The sequence below is a fragment of the Clupea harengus genome, chromosome 13, assembly GCF_900700415.2.
Source record: "Clupea harengus chromosome 13, Ch_v2.0.2, whole genome shotgun sequence".
Lineage (NCBI taxonomy): Eukaryota > Metazoa > Chordata > Actinopteri > Clupeiformes > Clupeidae > Clupea > Clupea harengus.
In genome coordinates, this window is record NC_045164.1 from 13,076,388 (window position 1) to 13,099,238 (window position 22,851).

Consider the following 22,851-nt stretch of genomic DNA (forward strand, 5'->3'; position numbering starts at 1 on the left):
CCGACTATGGCAAGACTTGGCAACAGCACAAGGTTAGGCTGGCTCTTAACTGGCATAATTCCGAATGACTATTGCCCCTAATACTAGAACAGACAGAAGTCCATCAGAGTCAATAACCTTCAGGGCTTTTCAGGGCATATGGCAGTGTACTGCAGATTGGACAATAGATTTAGGTAAAATATAATAATTAGTGATTTTAGTATGTCTTATGTCCTCATACCTGCATGTAATATACATTTGGTCTTCATTTCTAAAATAAAAGCAGTCTTTCAGCAGTACTGTTATCGGACCAATCTGAAATCAAACTCGGTGAGGCAGTATTTCATGAGGTGTTTTATTGTTGAGTAGTAATCACACACCTAACACAGACGACCTGATGACTGCGGTACCGCCTGCGTGCTGAGCAGCGGTGCCCGGCTGTGTCGGTTCTCAAACCTGCCTTCTCCTGCTGGAGTTTCCAGGCAAGCTATCATTATGACACAGCCGGGGGAGGCCCAACAGCACGCAGCCGCAGCGCAGACATCCGGGAGCACAGGTCAATGGAGGAAGCAGCGGATGGCTGGGGTTGGCTCATAAAGTGCAGTCAAGTCGATGAAAGTAACTAGTGAAGTAACTCAGCCAGTTCTGTGACCAACTGCCATTTAAGCCCAAAGGGAAATAGCAATGGGTGACAAACTGGCTCCCTTTCCCCAACAATAACTCAGTACCATACCAGGGCAGTTGTAGGAGCTGCAGTGGTCCCTTTTTACTCCACAGATAAAGACATTTTCTTCATGTACACAGTGTTGATGGGTGAGAGATGAGCATAGAGGTAAGTAACATGTGCAGATTAAATATTGTAGTAATTATTAAATACATGCTTGGATCACTGAGTGCACTTTTATCCCCCAAGATGGACGTTCCTTCATCACCCAGGTCTACCTAACTAACTTGGTTCATACAAGCGGTGGTTTTGGTTCATAAATACTACTCGCTCCACACCTTCCTCTATTTCTCAACCACAATTTTCTTAGCTGCCTCTAATACAGAAGCGATGTCAACCTTATCCCCAAACTCCTTCTCCTGGTGTTCCAGAAGTATGCCCTGGAAAAGGGAAACAAAATAAAACAAAAACCTCAATCAGTGCACACACACATCTCACAATCATTCCACAGACAATCCTACGGGGCACTCTAAAGCAATATTTCGTAATTTGACTTCGCCTCCCAGGGTAAACCAAATGAACATGTGGTAACTGAAGAACCACAAGGGAGGGTAGCATGACTCATAGGCTGCTAAGCTAAACACAGATCGTCACAGATCATGCTCTGATTGTTTTGGTCCACAGATAATGGTATGGAACTCAATTTCAAGTGGAGCCTCATTTGATAAATAACCAAAATGACAAACGGAAATGCCATCTAAGCATCACTAAATAAGGGCCCTCAGGGGACGGCATATAGGCTAGAGTACTGAGAAAGTGGTTTCTGGCTGTGCTCTAATTACCTGGTTGCCTGATCCAATGACGAACACCCCACCCAGGATGAAGCCCTCTCCTTTCATGTTGCCCTGGTAACCTGCTTTCCAGGCGCGCCCAAAGTTCTGCCACACCCCCACACGGAATAAGCCCAGCCCACCCATCCTCCTCGGCTCCTGGCCATAGAAGGATTTCTGGGGGGAAAAGAAGGAGATGAGTAGGTTAGCTGACAACGACAAAACAAACAATTGAGCCAACAACAAAAATAAATAAAAAAACAACAACAATGTGTAGCTGTGCTCTGCACCAGTCACAGACTCGGGTACCTTCTCATCCAGAAAGATGTCCCCAGCGAAGTGCGGTCTGAAGTCCTGGATCTCTGTGTCGATGTTCTCCTTCACAACGGCATAGAGAGGGACCCCAAGCTCCTCAAGCTGGGGCTTCAGAGAGGACAGCTCATCGGCCTCCTAACACACACACACACACACACACACACACACACACACACACACACACACACACACACACACACACACACACACACACACACACAGAAGAGATCACCTTATACATATGACAAGTACACACACAACCAATTAAAAGAGATTCACACTCATAGTGGGATATTAATGCAGAGATTAGATAAAAACAGTAAACTTGATCACAGTACCTCTCTGCACAAAAATCATCCAGGCCGTCGAACGGCCATGATCACCGCACCAGACTTCTTCCACAGCGTTTTAGCCTTGATGCTCTGGGAGTCTGAGAGAGTCAACACTTCAGTTTAGACAAGCGCAAGTCAGTTTTGAGAGACAGTGACGGTAATATTTTCTAGGAGTCAGTCTCTCAATAGCATGCCATGCCATTCAATCGTATTATGCCTATATGTACTGCACAAAAAAGGCTGTTTGCTGGAGAGGTTCACTAAAATGGAGGCTACCACAACAGAGCAGACCAAAGATGACCAAACAGCCCTTCTAAATCCTCCACATTGTGAAGTTGGGACAAATGGAGAAATGTCACGTATCTTAGCAGGTTTTTTTACTACGACCCAAAGCTGTCTTGAGAGAATCACCGTTGTGTGTGTCTTAGCCAGCAGAGTGGGTTTACATATCTACTGCAGCAAGTGTGTAGTGCAGTAGGCCATTTGAGTGATTGAGCACCAGACGCGTTCATTACCATCAGTGGTGCTCTTCAGGTCAGCGTCCGCCAGGAACTCCACATTGGCCATTTCTGGATTGGATAGCAGGAGGTCAGTGTTAGCAAGGATGATGCCGAAGATGGCTGCACCTACTGCTCCAAGGCCCACTGACCACATGCCCATAGCAAGCTGAGCCCCTTCCAGGCCAGCCGGTAAAGCTGTAGCACAGGAAAGAGCAGGGAGGGGAGGGTCAAGAAATCAAGAAAACAAATACACGCTCATCACACACACACACACACACACACACACACACACACACACACACACATCAACTCTCATGATGCTCTGTTAAAAGGCATTTCAAATAGGCACACAATGCAGGATCTACCTCTTCGGGGTACTCTGGGTGTAAGCAGGGTTTCAGTGTCCTTTTTTGAAGACGAGGTTTTAGAAACAGGTTTTGTGTACCTTTTCATGCTGGTCAATCGAGAGACACACAGACCCTGAGGCAACCACCCTGATTACTACCACACGCATGCAGCAGAAGCAACACCACACACATACTGGTCTCCTAAATGCCCTACAACAAAGCTGACAGTGATACACCAGTGCATTTGAGTCACTACCAAGCCCAGACCATAAAACAAAAACAAACACAATCCCACTGAGGGTTCAAGTACCTCTTCCTGAGTCATGGACTGGGCATTTAGTGCTTTGGCCGCCTGGGGTTACATTCTGTTCCCCACAGGTGCACCCTGGAGGAGTTGCACACAGCCTTGCAGAGGAGGAGAAGGCCCGCAGCCCTCCTGTGCTGACCCCACAACCATATGCCCATGGCCCGAGGTGGAGCAAGTGTCTTGGGATCTCCACTGGCAAGCCAGCTGGCCAGAGCCTTTTTCCTGGCACCTGGAGAATCTCCTGATCTGGTCTTTGAGTAACACTGAGGAGCTTGGCGAGGCTTTGGAGTGCGGGAGCAGTACGCATTACCGGAGAGGACTGTGGCAACTCTGATGTTGACTTGGTGGTACTCTTAGAGGTGCCCACCATTGCCACAGTGCCCCTATGGAAGTTACGGATTTGTCTAGTCCACCAGGGGTCTGAGGGCTTGGCCAATGCTGTTATGAGGGACATAGTGAGAGATGTTGGGGATAAGGGGCGTTACCCCACCTCTTTGAAAACTCAAAGATGTTCCCCTTAGCCCTGTAAAGAAGAGGAGAGAAAAACTACTCTCAGACAAAAATCTGGCTTTGCTGCATCTGCTACGTCTGTGATCTGGCACTGACGTAGCAATGGCCTTGCCCCGTCGTAAAGATATCACGCCTTCATTAGCAGAAGCAAAGGTAACACACATAACATGGCGGAGACAAAGTTGTCCTCTAGGACATTAAGAAGGTTAGGTTATCTGTGGCTCTCAGGGTTTACAGGAGTGATCGCCCTGTGATATATGGGTGTCACGCTTAAGCACACACACTTGCATAATTTACACTTTCGGTTCCTTTTTGGTTTCCTCTGCTTGGGATCACACACTACACTAGAAGTACACATATCTAAGTGTACACATGTTCAACCTCCGGTCATGCTGAAAGATTAGTGTAAGCTTTACCAAGTGGTTCAAACAGTGCATACTGTGTGTAGAATATGGTACAGTTTCGAGTCTAGAGTATGTTGAGTACATGTGAAGGATGTAGAAGTCTTGTGGGAAAGCGATTTAAGACAGTCATGAATTGCACCTCATGACATAATTAAGATATCGGCTCCATAAATCTCCATAATCTTCCATCTCAACCTAAAGTTTTAATAGGCCTACCTGATATCTGTAGGCTACAGTGTTTTGCTAAATAACTTTTCAGAAATGAAGCAGCACCATTTAAGATCAAAGCAGAATTGATTAGTCACAATAAATTCGCCTTTGTCCACTGGTCAGTTTACACAACTGCTGGATAATCCTTTTGAGTCCATTCCAAGAGGAGCAAAGCGTGCACGAGTGTCACAACAGGCACAGCGCTGTTGACTTTGAAACATCCTTATTTGATATACAACCTAAAGACCGCAATATGTTGGATGAAATGAACATTAAAAAAAAAAAAAAACTGAAGCTATTTGTTGTCGCGCTTGTTTACTCTCACCACTAGCCTCACATCATTGTGTGAACAAACTGCCCTGTCAAAGAAATTCCAAGAAGTCTGAGCTATAGTGCATCTAGCTACAACCTGTGTGACCAGTTCTCATAATTTGTTGATCTTTCTAAACCATGACACTGTCTTCCTAAAACGGGGATGGTCAATTCTTATTATTAGCATCTGCCAATGTCAGCCAGAGCAAAGGTAAAACACCGTGCATAAATCATCCTATTGAAAGGATACGACCTATATGTTAGTCTATAAGTTGCTAGTTTGCTCTAAACTCAGCATAACGTCAACTGTGTCACTTGTGGCGCAACAACTGCCCACTGAGAAGATCCAATTAAACAGAAACGTGAGATTCATAAAATTCCAAGTTTGTTTAAATGCCACCTAGATATATACACAAACAAACAGAAACGAAGATGTTGTAGAACCCGCAATGCTTTGCTTGTGTTATTTAAGGCTAATTCATCGCAGCTAGCCAACGTTAGCTACCAATATCACAAAAAGAAATACCGCGCTACGACAGAATCTCGCGTGCAGCGATATCGTCAATAATTAAATCTAACCAACATTTTCTTTAAATGTAAAAAATATATGCTTTTTTTAAGATAAACATTCTCACTCACCGTTTGTTTTTGGAGAGAGACTGCGTCAAGCTCTGAACGTTTTTCCAGTTACCTATCTAAGTAACTAATTCCATAGGGAGAGGTGGAGCCCTGAGCAATCGAGTCCTTCCACAAGGCAAAATAATCGATATAGATACAGTACGCATTTCGATAATTTGATATTTCTATCAATCAATCAATCAATCAATTCAATTTTATATAGCGCTTCTCTATATACCCGAAGTCGCTTTACAGAGTCCAGAGTCCAGTAGTCATACACACACAGTCATACCGGTGGTGGTAAGCTACCTCAGTAGCCACAGCTGCCCTGGGGCAGACTGACAGAAGCGTTTGTGTAAATTGTTCCAAACAATTAATTATGAGTCTAAATTTATTTGATATTTTTATTCAGTTGAAATGTAGTGTCATGACATTTGTTACATTAATTTCAGATGACCAAATGGCAGTATTGTATGTTGGCCCTATATTCAAACAAGATGTTGAATTCAACTGCATGTAGACACAATTCAGCGTAACATTTATTGAGTATGGTCATCAGATTACACAGTTGGATATGGATCTTTGACAAAACTCATAATACCTTGTCTGCAAAACAGAATCTTTAAGTGACCTGTTGCTGCTAATGAAAGACTGCTTGTATGAGCATCAAACCTGGTCGCTCAAAAGAGTTTAAACACAGACTTTCATAGTTACATTCAGTCTCTCCATAGCAACAATGGGGCACTTTAAATAGACCTCAAACTTTTATATGTTTCACTGGAATGTGATACAAATATCATGTTTATTTATGTGTAGCACCCACAGTACTAAAAATAATATATTCAGAAGTTATACACTTTACAACATACCATTTTTATGTTAGTAGCTGACACTTAAGAAAGGCAGAGGATCTATTTCTCTGTCTCTTTCATGTTGCGTGCTGTTTTGAGGACAGCCAGCAGGTTGACTTTGTCTCCAAACTCCTTCTCACGATGTTCCAACATAATACCCTGCAAAGAAAAACGAGTTGTAGCCCAGGAACCTTGTGCAGACACCTATATTCCTCTATATTCACACACACCGACATGTATTCTATTTACATATGTATTTTTTAGTTGTCTGTCCACATTCATTTGTGTAATGTACCTGTTTTTCTGGTCCAATAACAAAGACCCCTCCCAGGATTAGGCCCTCTCCCTTGAAGTTTCCAGTGAAGCATTTTCTGTAGGCCCGATGACAATTCCTCCACACCCCAATACGAAGGAGGCCCCAGAATCCCATGTGACGCAGAACAGGACCATAGAAGGTTTTCTGTTTAAGGGAAGAATGCTTAATTAGTTCAATTTGCAGATGGAACGTTCCATTCACTTCCGCAAAACCGTGACATGGGATTAACAAGGGTTGGAATGTCTGTGTGTGTGGGGGCTCGTGTGTGTATGCACATGTGACATGTCACAGACAGAGAGTGGAGAGCTTGAGCAAATAGAAGCCAGGGTTAGAAGCTAGTAAGGGTAGTAAGCTAGTATGGTAACAACAATGTGAACAGTTCTACAGAGCTATTTACATTATGTATGCTAGATGGATTTTCCAAGAGAGTGAAATGCAGTGCAATACAATGAAATACAATACATTCATCTAAGAGAAAGGTCAACATTTGCTTATATGGACAGACCATTTGAAAGCACAAGTAGTTTGTGTTTTATCTCTAAAGTGTCTATGTATGCACTGGAGAAAGACTTTAAATCACCGTTATGTCCACAAACACGTCGCCAGCAAAAAAGGCTTTGAAGTCCTGTATCTCAGTTTTGACGTTCTCTTTCACCACCGCATACAGGGGGATGCCCAGCTTGTCCAGCTGGACCTTCAGAGAGGACAGCTCAGAGGCCTCCTACAGGATGACAAACAAGCCACAAGGTCATCTCCAGTTCAAAGGTCACCTCCTTCTTTAAATTTCTTCAAGAAGGCACACAGTGCTAAGCGCTAAAAGTATTGTTATCTGTGTCAAAAAGAAGTTTTTCTATGTGACAAGTGCTTTTAAGTCTTTATCCCACTGGGTGAAAATGGGTTCTATTGAATACTACTTAATAAAATGTAATAAATCACTGCACCTCTCTGCACAAAAATCATCCTGGTCGCCGGACCGCCATGATCACAGCCCCAGACTTCTCCCACAGACTCTTTCCTTTCACAATCTTCTCGTCTGATATTGAGACTGAATGAACAGTTAACGGTAAATCACTCAATTAACAGAATTATGACATATAGAGTATATTAGATTTTGAAAGCTTTTACTTAAGTTGTAACCAACAAGGATGTACATTCTTTCTAGATTAGAACATGAGTACCTGTGAGAAAAGAAGAGAGAGGGGAAGCATACCTCCTGTGGTCCTGAGGTCTGTATCTTCCAGAACCTCTAAGTTGGCCCACACAGGCTTTTTGAGAAGCAGGTCTGTGAGGGCCCGCACAATCCCAGCCAAGAAGAGGCCGATCGCTAGCAACCCTTGGGAGAGTAACCCCATTGTTGAGACCTCCTCTGTGATCACACACTCTGCTAAAACAAAAGAAGGCCTAATTCAGATATTCACATCTTTGTGCTGCTTTAGATCACAAAACAGAACAGAGCATACAGGAAAGTGCGGTGAAAGTGAAAAAAATGTTCCGAGGCTAGCGGATTTAGGCTGTGATGTAACCTCTTGCTTTCATCCTTTTCATGAAGTATGTTCAAATGCCACCAGAGCATTTATGGATAACTTAAATGCATGAATTGCTCCCCACTATCCAAATATTGGATAAAGAACCTTATTTGACAGTTTCCTGCCGGCAATAATAGCATAAAATACAAAGCAATACTGATAGTATGTGCTTATATATTCATTATTAGTGAATGCCTATACATACATTTACGGTATACTATATCGTATTAATAGCATAGTCTTTTCGGTGTGGTAATAGCACAGTCCAGAAAGTGTCGTATATCTGACTAGTATTGTTTGTGACACCAGAGTGAGTCCACAGGGCTGACGTGAGTGAGAAAACTTTGTTCACAACAATGAGGTCAATTTTTTCCTGCACTGCCTAGTTGAACGGTTCGTTAGTCAGAATGAACTCAGGGATGGGATGACTTCTTAATGATCAACGTTTTTATGTTACGAAGTAGCGGTACAGTTCTGTACTGTTGTAAAATGTTTAACAAAATTGAAGAATACCATCTAACTTTCCCACTAACATTTTGGCAAGCATAAGAAAACATTTGAGAGAGATTGGTACCTACCAGTGTGTGGTCCCTCAGGCACTAATAAGATGAGGAATCTCCCTTCTGTTTTCATCCAAACACAAAGCTCTTTATATTTCCACCAGCCAATCATATCGCCGGCTCTGCCCTCAAGAATTCACCAGGATCACACATTCTATAGCACGACTGTGTGTTTGACCACTCATTACAGCACTATAAATCCCCTTGGCCTATAGTTACCAAATGTAAACATGGCTGTTTTATTGGTTATGTGATAAATGTGATGTAAGATGTTTTGCTGTAATTTTAGATAGAGACAATACATCTGTACATTTACATTTATTACCAGAATCTAGTACTAATGTTACTAGGTTACTACACAATAGTCCCCTTACCAGTATTATTAATATGACAAAATTATTCCACAAAACCTCTGAACAAAATCACTCAAAGGACCTTTGAATTTTGATTGATAAATGTACTTTTCTGGTCTCTCTTATTTGCACAAATAAAGACACATTTGAGAAAATGTGTTTGGTATTCTTAAATATATTGTATTTATTCTGTTGAATCTTAATATCCCTCTTTGTTTGCTGCAATTACAGGCATGTAAGTAGGGGATTTGGCTATCTTAACAGTTAGATAATACTCATAATTACTAATAGCTGTTGAGTATATTGAATGGGTATGAAGAAAATAAACTGTTAAGTTATATCCATAAGTTGTTAAATAAAGATCTCCAAGGTTTATTTGTAACTTATATCTACACAATGTTGCTCTTTCCCTATTCCTTAAACATCCAATACTACTTGCTATTTTGTGGGCTATTTTTATATGAATATACAGTTTCCCTTTAGATTTTTGGAGAACTACTGACTTACTATGAAAGTATGGGCCATTAATAATAGGACATCTCCTAAGGCCTGGTGCCTTAATAGCCGGGTTGCATCATGCTGTGGATCTGAGCACTAAAGCAATGTACTGTGCACTGAGGCAATGAGCTGTAAAGAACAATGTTTCCTGAATTAATTTCCAGTGACAAATCTAGCAGATGAATATTTTCACATGAATGGCCAAAAACAATACAAACCCTTCAATGTTTTGCCACTTGTTTAGGACACATCGTTGTATTTGGGTATGTGCCATGTAGGCTCACATGAGCACACACTCTTTACTTGACCTACATTGGTATTTACAATGCACAGATTCAAAGTTAGTGTTGAGGTAAAATGAACATTGCCTTAAAAAACTGCAAGTCCCACAATGCACCACTAGCAGGCCAGTGCAGCCTGCTCACTATTTTAAGTGGGAGCACCTGTGAAGGAAAGGTCTCTCGGCAAACATTTCAGCAGAAAGAGAGAGAGACACACAGAAAGGATCTACTCGTGGTGCAACCAAAGAAGCTACTGGTACTGTTACTTATTTTGTTTCTTATTGTGATAATTATTTGTTGTTGGAAGTGCTGCTATAGACATTGATGCTTGATGATAGGATGAACTGTTTGATTTGTATTATAATAACAACCAAGCAGCACACAGCATACAGGCAGCATGATATCAGTTTGCTGCATGCATTTGAGTTTGGCTTTTTGTGTTAGTTGTAATCTTGGTACTTGGTACTGAAATTGTTTGAAATGTATTTGACTTTTTTGTATAACTTGTGCTTTTTGTGTTTTTAAGGTTTTCAACCTAATGAACCAACCAGACCAAACAAATAAGGAAAAATAAAGATAAATCTGAGTTGGAAAGAGTTGTCCCGTGCGTCCTTTGGAGTTCATGTACCAGGCCATTCCAAGTTGGGCCAGAGAGTTAGACAAGAAAACACCTAGGAACTTAGTTAGATTATGATATGTATTTTTTTCCTTTTAATTCCATTTAGTGATTTTGAGACGGTTGTGTTTTCTGTATCATTAAGAAAAAATCTACAAAATCACAGACATGAAAGTGGAAGTGATATGGAAGATAAACAACAAAAAAAAACAGTATACTATAGGCTACAGAATTGTAAAAAGTTACATAAATATTACTGTATTTTGCCAACTATTATTCACACTGTTTATAAACCTCATTAAAATATTTCATGTAATTTTATTAAACAAATCGGTTTATTGATCAACAGTTCATTGAACGTTACGGCGTGCCATGTAGATGTGGTGCCAGTGTCACTAGCCATTTAAAAGTTGTATGAAGTAAGAATGGGCATTTTAAGCAAAAATACTACACTTCCCCCCCCCCATAATCTACACACTATTTAATTTAGAGTTGTGGTGTGGCAGAATGACACTAAACGTTTCAAACAAATCGATAATTGACCCCGTGGTGTGATAATCTTCTGACATTGCGAATTTCAACCATTAAATGTACGTATTCGAGAAGGGTAAGGGGAGGGGGGACTTCTCTCCTCTCATCCCCTAACTTTACATTGACATCAGAGTGAGCCCTTGCCCCTTTGATGTCCCAGTATTTCTCTCAGGATTGTTGAATGTCTGTCAAGCCATTTAACATCCCCGCAAGTGGTTGAGATCACTAAACTTTAAGCTATGATAGCTAGAAACCCTCTGGGTGCCTGTGCAGCTTCATATTAACACAAGTTCATATTCACTCTATAAACTGTTACGATGGTTCCCTAAGCTAGAGATAGCTAGGAGAGGTCATAGCCAGGTTAACTGGCATGAGACCTCGGACACCTCTTGCAGAGGTTCGCGCTCCATAGCGTCCTGTTAAATACAGTCTGGCAGTTTATCATTATGGAAGACAGAATGTGACTTGAGTGTGACTGCAGATGTTATTTTTCGTATATGAAAGAAGGAGAGAAAGAGAGAGAAAGAGAGAGAGGGACTCTGCCATGCTTTATCTGGCAGAGTTACTGTGTGTGTTACTAACTACCAGACAGAATAAAATGCATTCCCGTTTGTAGGAAGCACCCGAGTATTATCTGCAGGGTTGAAGAAATTTTGCAAAATCAATGAATAAACCGAGGTTACTAGTCTGGGAATTACGGTACCTTTTTAATCATAAACAGTGTGTAATTTTCATATGTAGATGAATCAACAAAAATGGTTATACATATGATTAATATTATTATTATTCATCTACACAGCAATGATATGAGTGTAAAGACATGAGGCAGTTCCATCTTGCAAATTGATCCTGAGGACTTGGAAGCTAGCCAATTAGGCATAGAGACACTGAGGAGTCATGGTCAACCCAGAACCCTGGATAGAGAGGCTCAGTGAATTTGGCAGAAAACGTGTGTTGATGGATTTTTGTGTCCTGCGAGCACACTTGGTAGAATGAAAGAGTTCCAGCCGGCCAGTCCAGATACACTCCTACTCTGTGCTGTCTTGCATTGGGTTTGGGGACTGCCACTTTTGTGGTCTTATTATTGTGCCTGGCATGGCAGTCCCCCCAAAACTGACTGCAGAGACTCCAGGACTTATCGTTAGATCCAAACTGGCTGTCATGCTTTCCTTGTCTGCTTATGCCTTTGTATGCCACTGCAATAGCTGCCCCTTCACGACTCCACTCCACTTCCCAGTAGCAGCGTCCCGTCAGGCCCTGTCTGCACAGCACTTGCTCAAAGACCTCAAACCTTTCGGGTGATCCGAATGTGAATTCTTTCTAACATTCGTTGCCTTAGTGTCTCCTTTGGAGAGTCCAAGCTTGTTGTGGGCCGTGTCTGGGTCCATATTGAGTTCACAAGCATCTGTGGAGGTCAGAGCAGAGATGAGAGGGACTGAGAAACACAGTCAAGCACACTGAACACAGGAATCATTTTACCTGTGTAATGTGGCATGTATACAAAAATGCACATGGACACATTTATTAATTATTTAGTGTTATGAAATATGAAATACTCACATTTCTCCAGACCTGGTTTCAGGAACTGTTTTCCATCATGGTCAACACTGAGCAAAAAAAGTTTAGTATTTAGCCCATAGAATGAGTCATTGAGTGAGAGGGAGATTCAATCCCTCCAAATCTGCACCACTTACTTGAGTTTCTTCAGTTTAAAGCCCATGTCATGTTGTCGAGATGAAAACAGCTTGATGCCAGAGTCCCCAAGGTGATTGTAGCTTAGATCCAGCTCTCTAAGGTGGGAGGGGTTTGAAACTAAAGCTGCAGATAAGAATTTGCAGCCCTCCTCTGTGATGAGACAGCCAGAGAGCCTGAGAGACAGAGAGGACATGGAAGATGGTGATAAGTGTTAGGTTGACTTTCATAGCTCAAAGATGATTGAATATTCAATAAAATGTAATTTTGTAAATTTTGGTACAGCTAGTGTGTATGTGTGCATGTGCGCTCATGTGAACCTGACCTTAGAATCTCAATTTTACAATTTACAGAGCTCAACCCATTTGAGAGCAATTTCACGCCTGTGTCATGAAGATCATTATTTGTCAGGTCCAGCTCTTTTAGGTTTGGCCACTGGATAACAGAGCTTTCAGATCCACATAAGTCCTCTTTCAGTCCACAGCAAACAAGCCTTCAAATTGAATTAAAACTAAATATGAATTCTGTGTAAAAAAAAAACTAAAACAGTATAAATATTGCAAATATACAGTACATTCAGAAAGTATTCAGACCTCTTCACTTTTTCACATTTTGTTATGTTGCAGCCTCATGCTAAAATTGTTTAGACATCCCCCCCCCCTGCCATTTTTCTCTGCAGGTCCTCTCAAGCTCTGTCAGGTTGGATGGGGGCCGTCGGTCGGTGTTCAATTGGGTTCAGGTCAGGACTCAAGGAGATTCACAAAAAGTATCCCTAAGCCACTCATGTGTTGTCTTGGCTGTGTGCTTACAGTCATTGTCCTGTTGAAAGGTGAACCTATGGCCTAGTCTTACATCCGGAGCGCTTTGGGCCAGGTTTTCAGGAACCCAAACCTTTGTACTTTGCTCCGTTTAGCTTTCCCTCAACCCTGACCAGTCACTCAGTCCCTGCCACTAAAAACCCCCACAGCCTGATGCTGCCACCACCATGTTCAACCGTTGGGGCGATACTGGGTAGGTGATGAGTGGTTCAATCTTGGTTTCATCAGACCAGAGAATCTTGTTTCTCACAGTCCTTTAGTTGCTTTTTTGCAAACTACAAGCAGGTTTTCCTGTGTCTTAGGAGAGACTTCCGTCTGGCCACTGCCATAAAGCCCAGATTGGTGGAGTGTTGCAGTGATGACTGTCCTTCTGGACATTTCTTCTATCTCCACACAGGATCTCTGGAATCCAGCCGTAGTAACATTTGGGTTCTTGGGTAACCTCTCTACTAAGGCCCCCAGTCCCCACCCATTCGCCAAAATGTCTAAAATCTGGTTTTCGCTTTTCCATTTTGGGGTATTGAGAATAGATTGATGAGTGGAAAAAAAACAATCTAAAAGATTTTAACATACGGCTGCAACATACCAAAATGTGGAAAAAGTGAGAGGGTCTGAATATTTGCTGAATGAATATTGACAAAATCTATAGCATTTTGCTAACATGATGATGTGAGACTTATTAATTATGTTATGGTAACCTCAGGGATTCCACTTTGCATTGAGAATTCATATGTAGAGGGTAGAGTGCTTGGGTGGATGAACTCTGCAGGTTGTTGTAACTCAGATCCAGTTCTCTCATTTGAGAGATTTCGGACACAAGGGCTCGTGTTACGATCTCCAAGCATTCCACAGTCAGTTGACACCCGGCCAGTCTACAGAGGATTAAAAAAGGGGGTGGTTTAATACACAAGACATCTGATTTAGACTTCACTTGACTGAAATGATTAATGTCAATAGTGGATTGTGATTTTACTCTACTTTTGGCTCCTCCAAATGAACTTAAGTGTGGAAGTCATTAGAAGTGGTGTTACCAATTCCTTTGGGAAAACATGGTTTGAGTCATGTTAAAGAAAATACTCACCGAGCCTTTCTGCAGCCTCCCACAGCTTCCAGAAGTCTTCTACGCCCCTCATTAGTGGTGTTGTACTTCTGAAGGTCAAGTTCATCGAGTACATCTTCTGCGACTAAGATCATGTAGGCCAGTACCGAGCAGTGAGATGGTGAGAGATCTTTTCCTGACTCCACGTACTCTTGAATCTCCTTGTGCAGCGAGTGGTCTTTCATTTCAAGCACACAGAGTAAGAGATTCATGCATCGTTCCTTGATGTCTTTATATCGTATGATCTCTTTGGTGTATTTGATGGTTTCCTCTATGCTCTCTGAGCTGCTCACCGTATGTGTAAGAAGGCCTTGTAGGAGCCTCTGATTTGGCTCAAGTGAGATCCCCAAAAGAAACCGCACAAAGAGATCCCAGTGTCCATTTTCACTCTCCAAGGACTTGTCCACAGCATCCTTCAGCAGAGTGAGAATAGACTTCAGAGCTTTGAAGTTCCTGTTCACATAGGAGTGAAATGCATAGAGAGCAGCAAGAAATTCCTGTATGGAGAGGTGAACAAAACAGAAGACCTTTTTTTGCCTGAACACAAATTCTTCCCTGAAGAGCTCTGTACATAAACCACTGTACACTGAGGCCTCGATAACATCGATGCCACATTCTTCAAGGTCCACTTCATAGAACAGGAGATGTCCTTTCTCCAGTTGTTTGAATGCTAGCTCTGCTAACTTCAAAATAGTATCTTTGTTCGCCTCACAAACCTTGTTGCTAGGAGCACCTTCCATCTTCCCAAATTTCTGGCTCTTCGTGTTCATCTGAATGATCAAAAAATTTCAGTGAGAGTTTGGGGTATTTCTTCTCTGTTGTTGTGGAAGATTACTTGAAGCACAATTGACGAGATCCAACAGACAACTGGTATGTGGCACATGACATGAAGGCTTCGTGATGCCTTAATGTGTGAGATGATTTGGTCAGCTTGAGCCTGGTTAGTGATTTTCTTCCGGAAGTACTCGTCCTTCTGTGGGTCAGTGAACCCGCGTACTTCTGTCACACGACTGATGTACTGACCAGGGATCAGATTGGCTGCTGCTGGTCGTGATGTGATCCAAATGTGGGCACACGGCAGAAGGCTTCCCTGGATAAGGTTTGTTATAAGAGTGCCAACTGCTGATATCTGTGTGACATCACAAAGTGTCTGGTCTTGATGACTGCCAAAGTTCAGTGGAACTCTGCTTTCGTCCAGCCCATCAAAGATTATCACCATATTGCTGTCTTCATAGACCTTCTGATCAGTTAGCTGTTTCAAGGCAGGGTGGAAGTCAACCAGAAGTTGGTGAAAACAGTACTGATCCTCTGTGATCAAGTTCATTTCCCGGAAAGGGAACACAAATATGAAATCAATGTCATGATTTGCCTTGTCCTCAGCCCAATCCAGAATGAACTTCTGCACTGACACTGTTTTTCCAATGCCAGCAACCCCTTTGAATAGAACTGCTCTGATACACATTTTCTCTTCGCGTAATTATTTAAAGATATCATTGCAGTTGATTGCAGTGCCTTGTGTTTGTTTTCTCGATGTTTCAATTTGTTGAATCTCATGTGCATGCATGCTTTCACTCCATCCCTCAGTGATGTAGAGGGGCGTGTATATCCTGTTCAGAGGAGTTTCCCCTCCTGGCTTAATGTTTCCCTCATATATCTGGCCAAACCTCTTTTTCATGGTGCGTTTATGGTTCATCTTGACTTTTTCCAGGATGTTGTCTTCTGCTGATCAAAGGAATTACTGTCATGTTTGTAATTTACTAAGGAAAAGGAACTATCGCAGGTTGTTGTTAAACCCTGTTTATCATGGTTATTCTCTAATTATTAATTAATAATATGCACCACAAAGTACAGAACACTAAAATAAGCACGATATGAAAACATCTAAGATAGAGATTTAAGTCTCACGTTTGATGGCACTAGAATGCAAGGAGTTGTTGTCTGGCTGAACTGTGTGTGAGGGGGAAGTTGAGGGCAATCTGGAACTGTGGGTACACAGAGCACAGGTGTTGCTTTCTGAGGCTTCAGTCACATCTCCATAGGAGCTAACACACACCCTGCAGGAGGTGGGTCCACAGGATGCTGTAACTGTGTCCAGTTCTTGCTCACACACTCGACAACTGGACGTCTCTATAGGCCTGAAGTCATAACAGAAACAAGGCAAGGACAGAGACACATACAAGTTGCTGATTATTTATCAGCTGGGTTTGGAAATTCAGGTATGTTAGAATATTTCGAAGCATCAATTCAAATTCTATGGTGGTACATTGATATTCATTACTTGGATAAAATGTAGAGCTTCCGTCTTCTTAAATGAAGATATTATTACTATCATCACTTTTTTCTCACTGTGGCTTGGTCACTCCACTTACATTTAGAGGCTACTTCATTAGTTCATTACTTCTAGACTCAGTCTTCATGGAAATAAAACTCAAAACGACGAGATGCGGGTCTATCTTATTTTAAATTTTCATTCATTTTTATTTAATTGGCCACTGTAGAAAGTCCCTAAGCAATAGCACAAGACATTTAACATATTTTCTTGTGTGTAAGTTAAAAGAAAAGAAAAAATGAGTGTGGTACATGATTGTTGATTCTTACCAATGAATCCTGTCCTTACCTCTGATCAGAAGGTTCAGTCCCTCTGTCCATATTGATAGGCTGCATCATGGAGTCACTGCTTTTCATTGACAAACAGCTAGGCGTTGGGGAAACTGATCTGCATGTGAATAATGTGGAACACTGAGTTATCTATCAAAATCAGAATAACTAGAAGGAACTGGGCACCATTGTCTTCCACAGTGTAGAAAGGCAGATATGCCCTGGAGTAAGAGACACAGCGTTGTCTAACTCCCATTATTTCACATTCTAGTGGCTATGGTTGAATTAAGTTGACTAAATGACCATTGTCTAGTCAATTAGCTGATGTTTTTACCCAAAGTGACTCACAGTACAAGTAAGGTACATATTTGTTTCGCTATGTGCATTCTATCAGTCTAAATTAAATGCTTGTAAATAGTACTCTTAAATAGGCATTTAACATTGTCATCAATATACCATGAGCTTATATTTTACGCATTTGTGAATGAATTTCACATAATGGCAAAATGCATGAAAGAGTGAAAATGGTGTAAATTGCAAATAATTAACTTTTTACTCTTAGGAGATGAATGGTCGTCACGTCACCCTCAGTTAACCTATCCTCTTTAAAAATATAATCACAAAACTACAAAATATTCTCAGGTCTTACACACTATTAGAATAATAGTGTTGTCAAGAAAATCTTTTCTCACTTTTGCCCAAAATGGTCAATACATCCATCTAAATTGATAGTGTATGCTAAATGACTAGTTATTATTTAGAAATGGACAGTACAGTAGGTTTCTTCCCTGTGCATAATGACAAAGTCAATCTATTTATAAAGTTGAAATACCAGTTCCATGCAGCCATTTCCAGTTAAGGAATCTTATCTGATCTTATTTTACCTGTGTGGGGATTCTTTCATCTGTATACAATAAAAGGGAATGTGATGAATCTGATTCACCAGTTTGAAAGAGTGTTCTGATCTGTAGCTTTTAATGTGATCTTTTCTTGGTAAACAAATCTAAAACAGATTAATAATATCTAACTTAAAGGCAAAGTCCTTTATAATCCATTACACTTTTCATCAGATTCAGTTTGGCTTGGACCGAGCCATACACAACTCCAGCCAATCAACAATGTTTCTTTAGGAGCTCAGAAGAGAGAGGTATATTTGATTAACTGTTGAGTTCAAATATCAACAACCTTTCACCAGGATCGAGGACTATATATAGCTTTAAATATTTTTCTTTTCAACGCTCTATAGTTAAGAATCTCTTGTATGCACTAACAATGTTTACCTCTCCATTCCCTCTCTGTGTAGATAAAGCCATCATTCTGATGTTCATGAATAAAGTGATTATTCTCACCTCTGATCAAAACAGTCAGCTTCTCCTGTCCGTTGGACTGGCTGTGGTTTAGGCTCATTGTTCTTCATAGACAGAGGACTTGGCATGGCAGACGGTGGCATCTCGGCTGTACAGGGATCAGTGTTTCCCTCTGTTCTCTCTTCAGCAAGACTCATTCTACTGACTCATTGGTCACACAGTCATCTGCGGGCACACAAAGTATAATTCAGTTTGAGGACCAGGGCATGATGCAAATGCTGACTGAGATCAGAGTCGGGACTCTGTTTGACTGTCAAATTCATTATCAAAAACAAAATGTGAAAAAACACAGCCTGAGGGCTCTGAAAACAGTGGCGGCTAAACAACAAATTTACGTTGGAAGTTATACTCACCTTTAAGGCTGAGTTTGTGTGTGGTATTTGAGGCTGCAGGACTGCTGTAGTTGTTGGTAGACAAATCATCTTTAAAACGACAGCGCTCGATCGTCTTTAAGACATTGCATGAACAAGAGTACACTCTAGCTCATGCCACCCACTTCAAGAAGTGAGGAATGTGCAATGGGTTTCTTTATCAGTATCGGATTGCAGAAGTTCTGGTTGAACTGGCTCTATGGTAGTTCCTTTTATATCATGCTTCAAGGTTTCTCAAACATGCCTTCCCATGGCCACAAAATAAATTAGTTTCCTTTTTCATCCACCTGTTTGCTACGTTTTGATTCATTTCTTAGTGCCATTTATCAATTAATAAGAGGCTACCTTATTAGCACCTCAGCAAAAGCCTTTGTGGGAGAGTTCAGTCAAGTATACGCCTGTGATCTGATCATTTGTCTTTGTATGAAAACTAGGGCTGTCAATAGATTAAAAAAAATTAACTAATTAATCGCACATTTTGAAATTAATTAATCGCGATTAAAAGTTTTTTTTCTTCTTAAGACTAAATCTTATAAATTAACGAGTAATCACTTCATACAAGCGTGTATTTTAGACACTGTTGTTTAATTGTATTTTTTTTTTTTTACACAATGGTGCCTCTCAACGGTAAATCGTAAGAATTTCCCCTGAAGCAATTCGAATCACCTCAATCAGCCCACTGTCCTCAACTATGTTGCAACCCAAATGGCAACCTTTTCACGGACTGGTCTAGTTATTTTCCTAGAGAAGTCATGGAGTGTGGGTTGGGGACCATCTAACCTGGGACTGCTTTGCATTAAGGTGATAACTTCAAGACGAGCTGCTTCTGTGATGGCTAAATTCAGCTTGACAAATGCTACATACAACTTTAGTTTTGTTGATTGTTCCGTCATTTTGGCTCTTAAACAAAATGATTTTTTTTTTTTTTTAAATTGCGTTAATTGCGTTAAAATATTTTATCGCGTTAATCGCGGCCGCAATAATCGCATAGATTAACGCGTTAACGCTGACAGCCATAATGAAAACCTGTTGAAGCAAACAAAATCAGAAGGCATAAATCCTAAAGCCTAACTCAAGTTATGAATGTGAAACATTTGTATTGCATTAATACTTTCACTCTCATAGCCTGAGAACAACTGGACAGACAGTGCAATTGATTTAATTACTGCAGTACAGCCTGTGTGTTCATTCCTATGCCCAACAATGTACTTCTCATGCAAGCATGGCTAGGTGATAACCCATGCCAGGTTTGCATGATGCTCACGTATTCTCACAGATATTCAAATTTCCACATGAATTTTCCAGACTAGTGCAATGTTTCTCTGTGTTTTAAAAAACAGTTTGGGAAAATCATAACTTTGATTGAGGTTCACAAAAGGACTTTTCCTCAGTTTCTGTGTAACATTTGCCAGAAGGGGGAGTCCCTGTATAATTTTAGATTAGAGCATGCTATTGAGGTGAGAACGAATGCTCCACTCATCCGTGAGAGATGAGCTCACTTTCACACGGGGTTGTGAATATGGCTGAAACGACTGCAGATGGACGTGTCTGTCTACCACTGATCATTATGACAGAAGAGTTTCAAGCTAACACTTCCAGAACCCCTCGTTTTAGAGATTTTAAAATAAGTAGATAATTGTAGCATGGATCATAAAAGGCTTGACTACCATGTTATGAGATATAAAGGAAGTATAGAGCCAAAGGACCTCTTAACACATAAGGCTGTGATGTGGGATAAGAAAAAGTAAGATATAAGAGAAGATTTTTGTAGTTGTACTTGCAATCATATTTTGTTTAAAAAAAAAAGCTTTGGGTTTCACTGACGTTTGTGCCGATCCTGACAGGTTCTTACCATTTTGGTGGCCTGGAAATGGCCTTTGACTTGTAGCCTCTCAGTTCAGTACAGACACAAGATACAAGGAAGCAGCAAGGAAGAGTTCACACCCTGTTTATTTAATAACTTATCTGGTGTGGTCATCAGACAAAGGAATGTGTTAAACAGGAACAGGTTTGTGTGAATAGACAGGTGCAGACGACACAGAAAATGGTTACATGCAAACATATTCTTTCACAACACATCTATTCATAAATATTACTGGCAATTATAATATGAACGGTTATAATATGTAACGGTAGCCAGCAGGTACAGTGCTGTGCAGTGAGTAAACCTCACTCTGACACCTTGAGAGAAGCGCTAGCATCAGACGATGGCCCCCATGGGTTTTAGCTTCCTTGCTAACGCACCCATATCCCATATCGAGTTCAAGTCTGGGCTGGGACTGTTCTTATCTACACAATGCAGGTTACATCAGCATAAGCGAAACTACTTAATCTCACGAAGGGACATGGATGAATTATAGTCAAGTCCAAACCCTGGATACAGGGGATCAGCAAACGTTGTAGAAAATGTGTGTAAGTGCAGCTGTCTGTTGTTAAAGACTTTGTAGAAAGATAATGTTCCAGCTGACCAGTCCAGATACACACCTGTACAGTTTTGGTTGGATGGGGACACTGGTATGTGAAAATCTTTACCATTGTGCTTAATAGTGTAAATGTTATCATGGCACATCAAACTCCAGGACTTGTCATTAGATCCAAACTGGCTGTCATGTTTTCCTGTCCGGTCGATGCCTTCGTATGCCACTTCCTAGTTGAGGAAATATGTTTAATTCTCATCAATCTGAGATGTGTGCTAATAATGCCAGGCAACAATACACCCCAAAAATGTAATTTATTTCCTTTACTCCTATCAAAATGAAACTTTACACAATGAAAGTACCCATGAAAAGTAAAATTTGTTGTATTACAAGTTTCTTTGAAAATGAATTTGCAAATATGCAAATTAGCTATACACTAATTGAATATGCCCAAAATACACCCAAATGGGCTTAATTTTTTCCTTTACTCCTACCACAATAAAACTTTACATAGTAAAAGTATACATGAAAAGTAACTCAATAATTATTATTCAATTATTCAATAATTCATTTGAATATGCACATGAGCTCCACTCTTATTGAATATGTCCTAATTTGCATAGGCAGAAACACCATTCATATGTATGACAAATACATCGGCCCAATCTTCATCCAATCATCCTACTGCCAATGGGTGATGGCAATACTGCTTTTAGACTGGCCTCTAACCTGAAAACTGCCTGGCTTGGTAGTACCTGCCAGGGGAATGGTGTTTCTGCCTATAGGCCCCGTCACACCATGACGTTCTGGTCAACGTTCTATGATGTTAGAGGAAACGTTGGTAATCGTCCATGGTCGCTGGAATTGTGCCAGAAGAGCTTTGTGTGAAAGCTGGTGAACGCTGTAATCGTCGGTGATCGGAGGAGAACGCTGGTCCAAAAAAAAAGTTTTGAACATGCACAAAAGTTCTCATGGAGATCAGCGTTCTTCAACGTTTAATTTAAACGCTGGAGAACTTTCGTGGAACGTTTTATTAACTTTGCACGCGTTTGGCTATCATAGTCAGTCGTTGGGTAGGGTAGACTGAGTACAGTTGATGCACCCGAAATAACTTATGTGCGCAGCAATCCTGAGACGTGATTTTTAGTTTGGACATGCCTACTAACGTCCTCTTTGATCCAGGGAAATTTGAGCACCTAACCCATCTCTCCTAGGAAGATATCGGCGAAAGTTTTTTCACCAAGGGAAGATCTTGATTTTATCATGTCCCTTCTACAATTAATATGTTATTAACCATACGTGATCAACAAACGCAACTTACATCATTGCAAACGTTATTCTGTGCACTATACATCTACATTTTCAATGCTATCATGTCATGCAAGGTCATTGCATAATCTAGCGAAAAGCGGAGTGGAGGGTATATGTTTGCTTGAGCCCAGCATGAAGTAGATGTAGCCTACTGAACTTGAACATAGCTGAGCACTGTTATAGCTGGTGCTGTTCCATGGCAGATGGATATGATATGAAGACTCTTGTGACAGGGACAATGTGTGTGGATGTGTTGATGTTTTCTAATAATAAACATTGAGAAACACAAATTCAGTGTCAAATTTAAATAATTTATTT

General features: G+C 41.0%; 1 protein-coding gene and 2 pseudogenes across 2 annotated transcripts; all 3 read right to left on the reverse strand.

Moving 5' to 3' along the window:
• Window positions 1–320: 320 nt before the first annotated feature.
• LOC105911634 (peroxiredoxin-like 2A) lies at window positions 321–5,472 on the reverse strand. 2 transcript variants are annotated; one of them, XM_012840460.3, is made up of 7 exons: window positions 5,350–5,447; window positions 3,278–3,797; window positions 2,636–2,815; window positions 2,127–2,218; window positions 1,783–1,923; window positions 1,486–1,650; window positions 321–1,083 (listed from the first exon to the last, which is right to left on the reverse strand). In XM_012840460.3, exons 2-7 carry the CDS (start codon window positions 3,726–3,728, stop codon window positions 988–990), a joined length of 1,125 nt encoding a protein of 374 aa, XP_012695914.2. In that variant the 5' UTR covers window positions 3,729–3,797; window positions 5,350–5,447; the 3' UTR covers window positions 321–987. The 2 variants fall into 2 exon arrangements, with proteins under 2 accessions (XP_012695914.2, XP_012695915.2); XM_012840461.3 differs by lacking the exon at window positions 3,278–3,797 and having other exon boundaries at window positions 5,350–5,472.
• A 246-nt stretch (window positions 5,473–5,718) lies between these two features.
• On the reverse strand, window positions 5,719–8,643 carry LOC105911560 (annotated as a pseudogene).
• Window positions 8,644–11,711: 3,068 nt separating this feature from the next.
• Window positions 11,712–16,319, reverse strand: LOC105911561 (annotated as a pseudogene).
• Window positions 16,320–22,851: the final 6,532 nt, after the last annotated feature.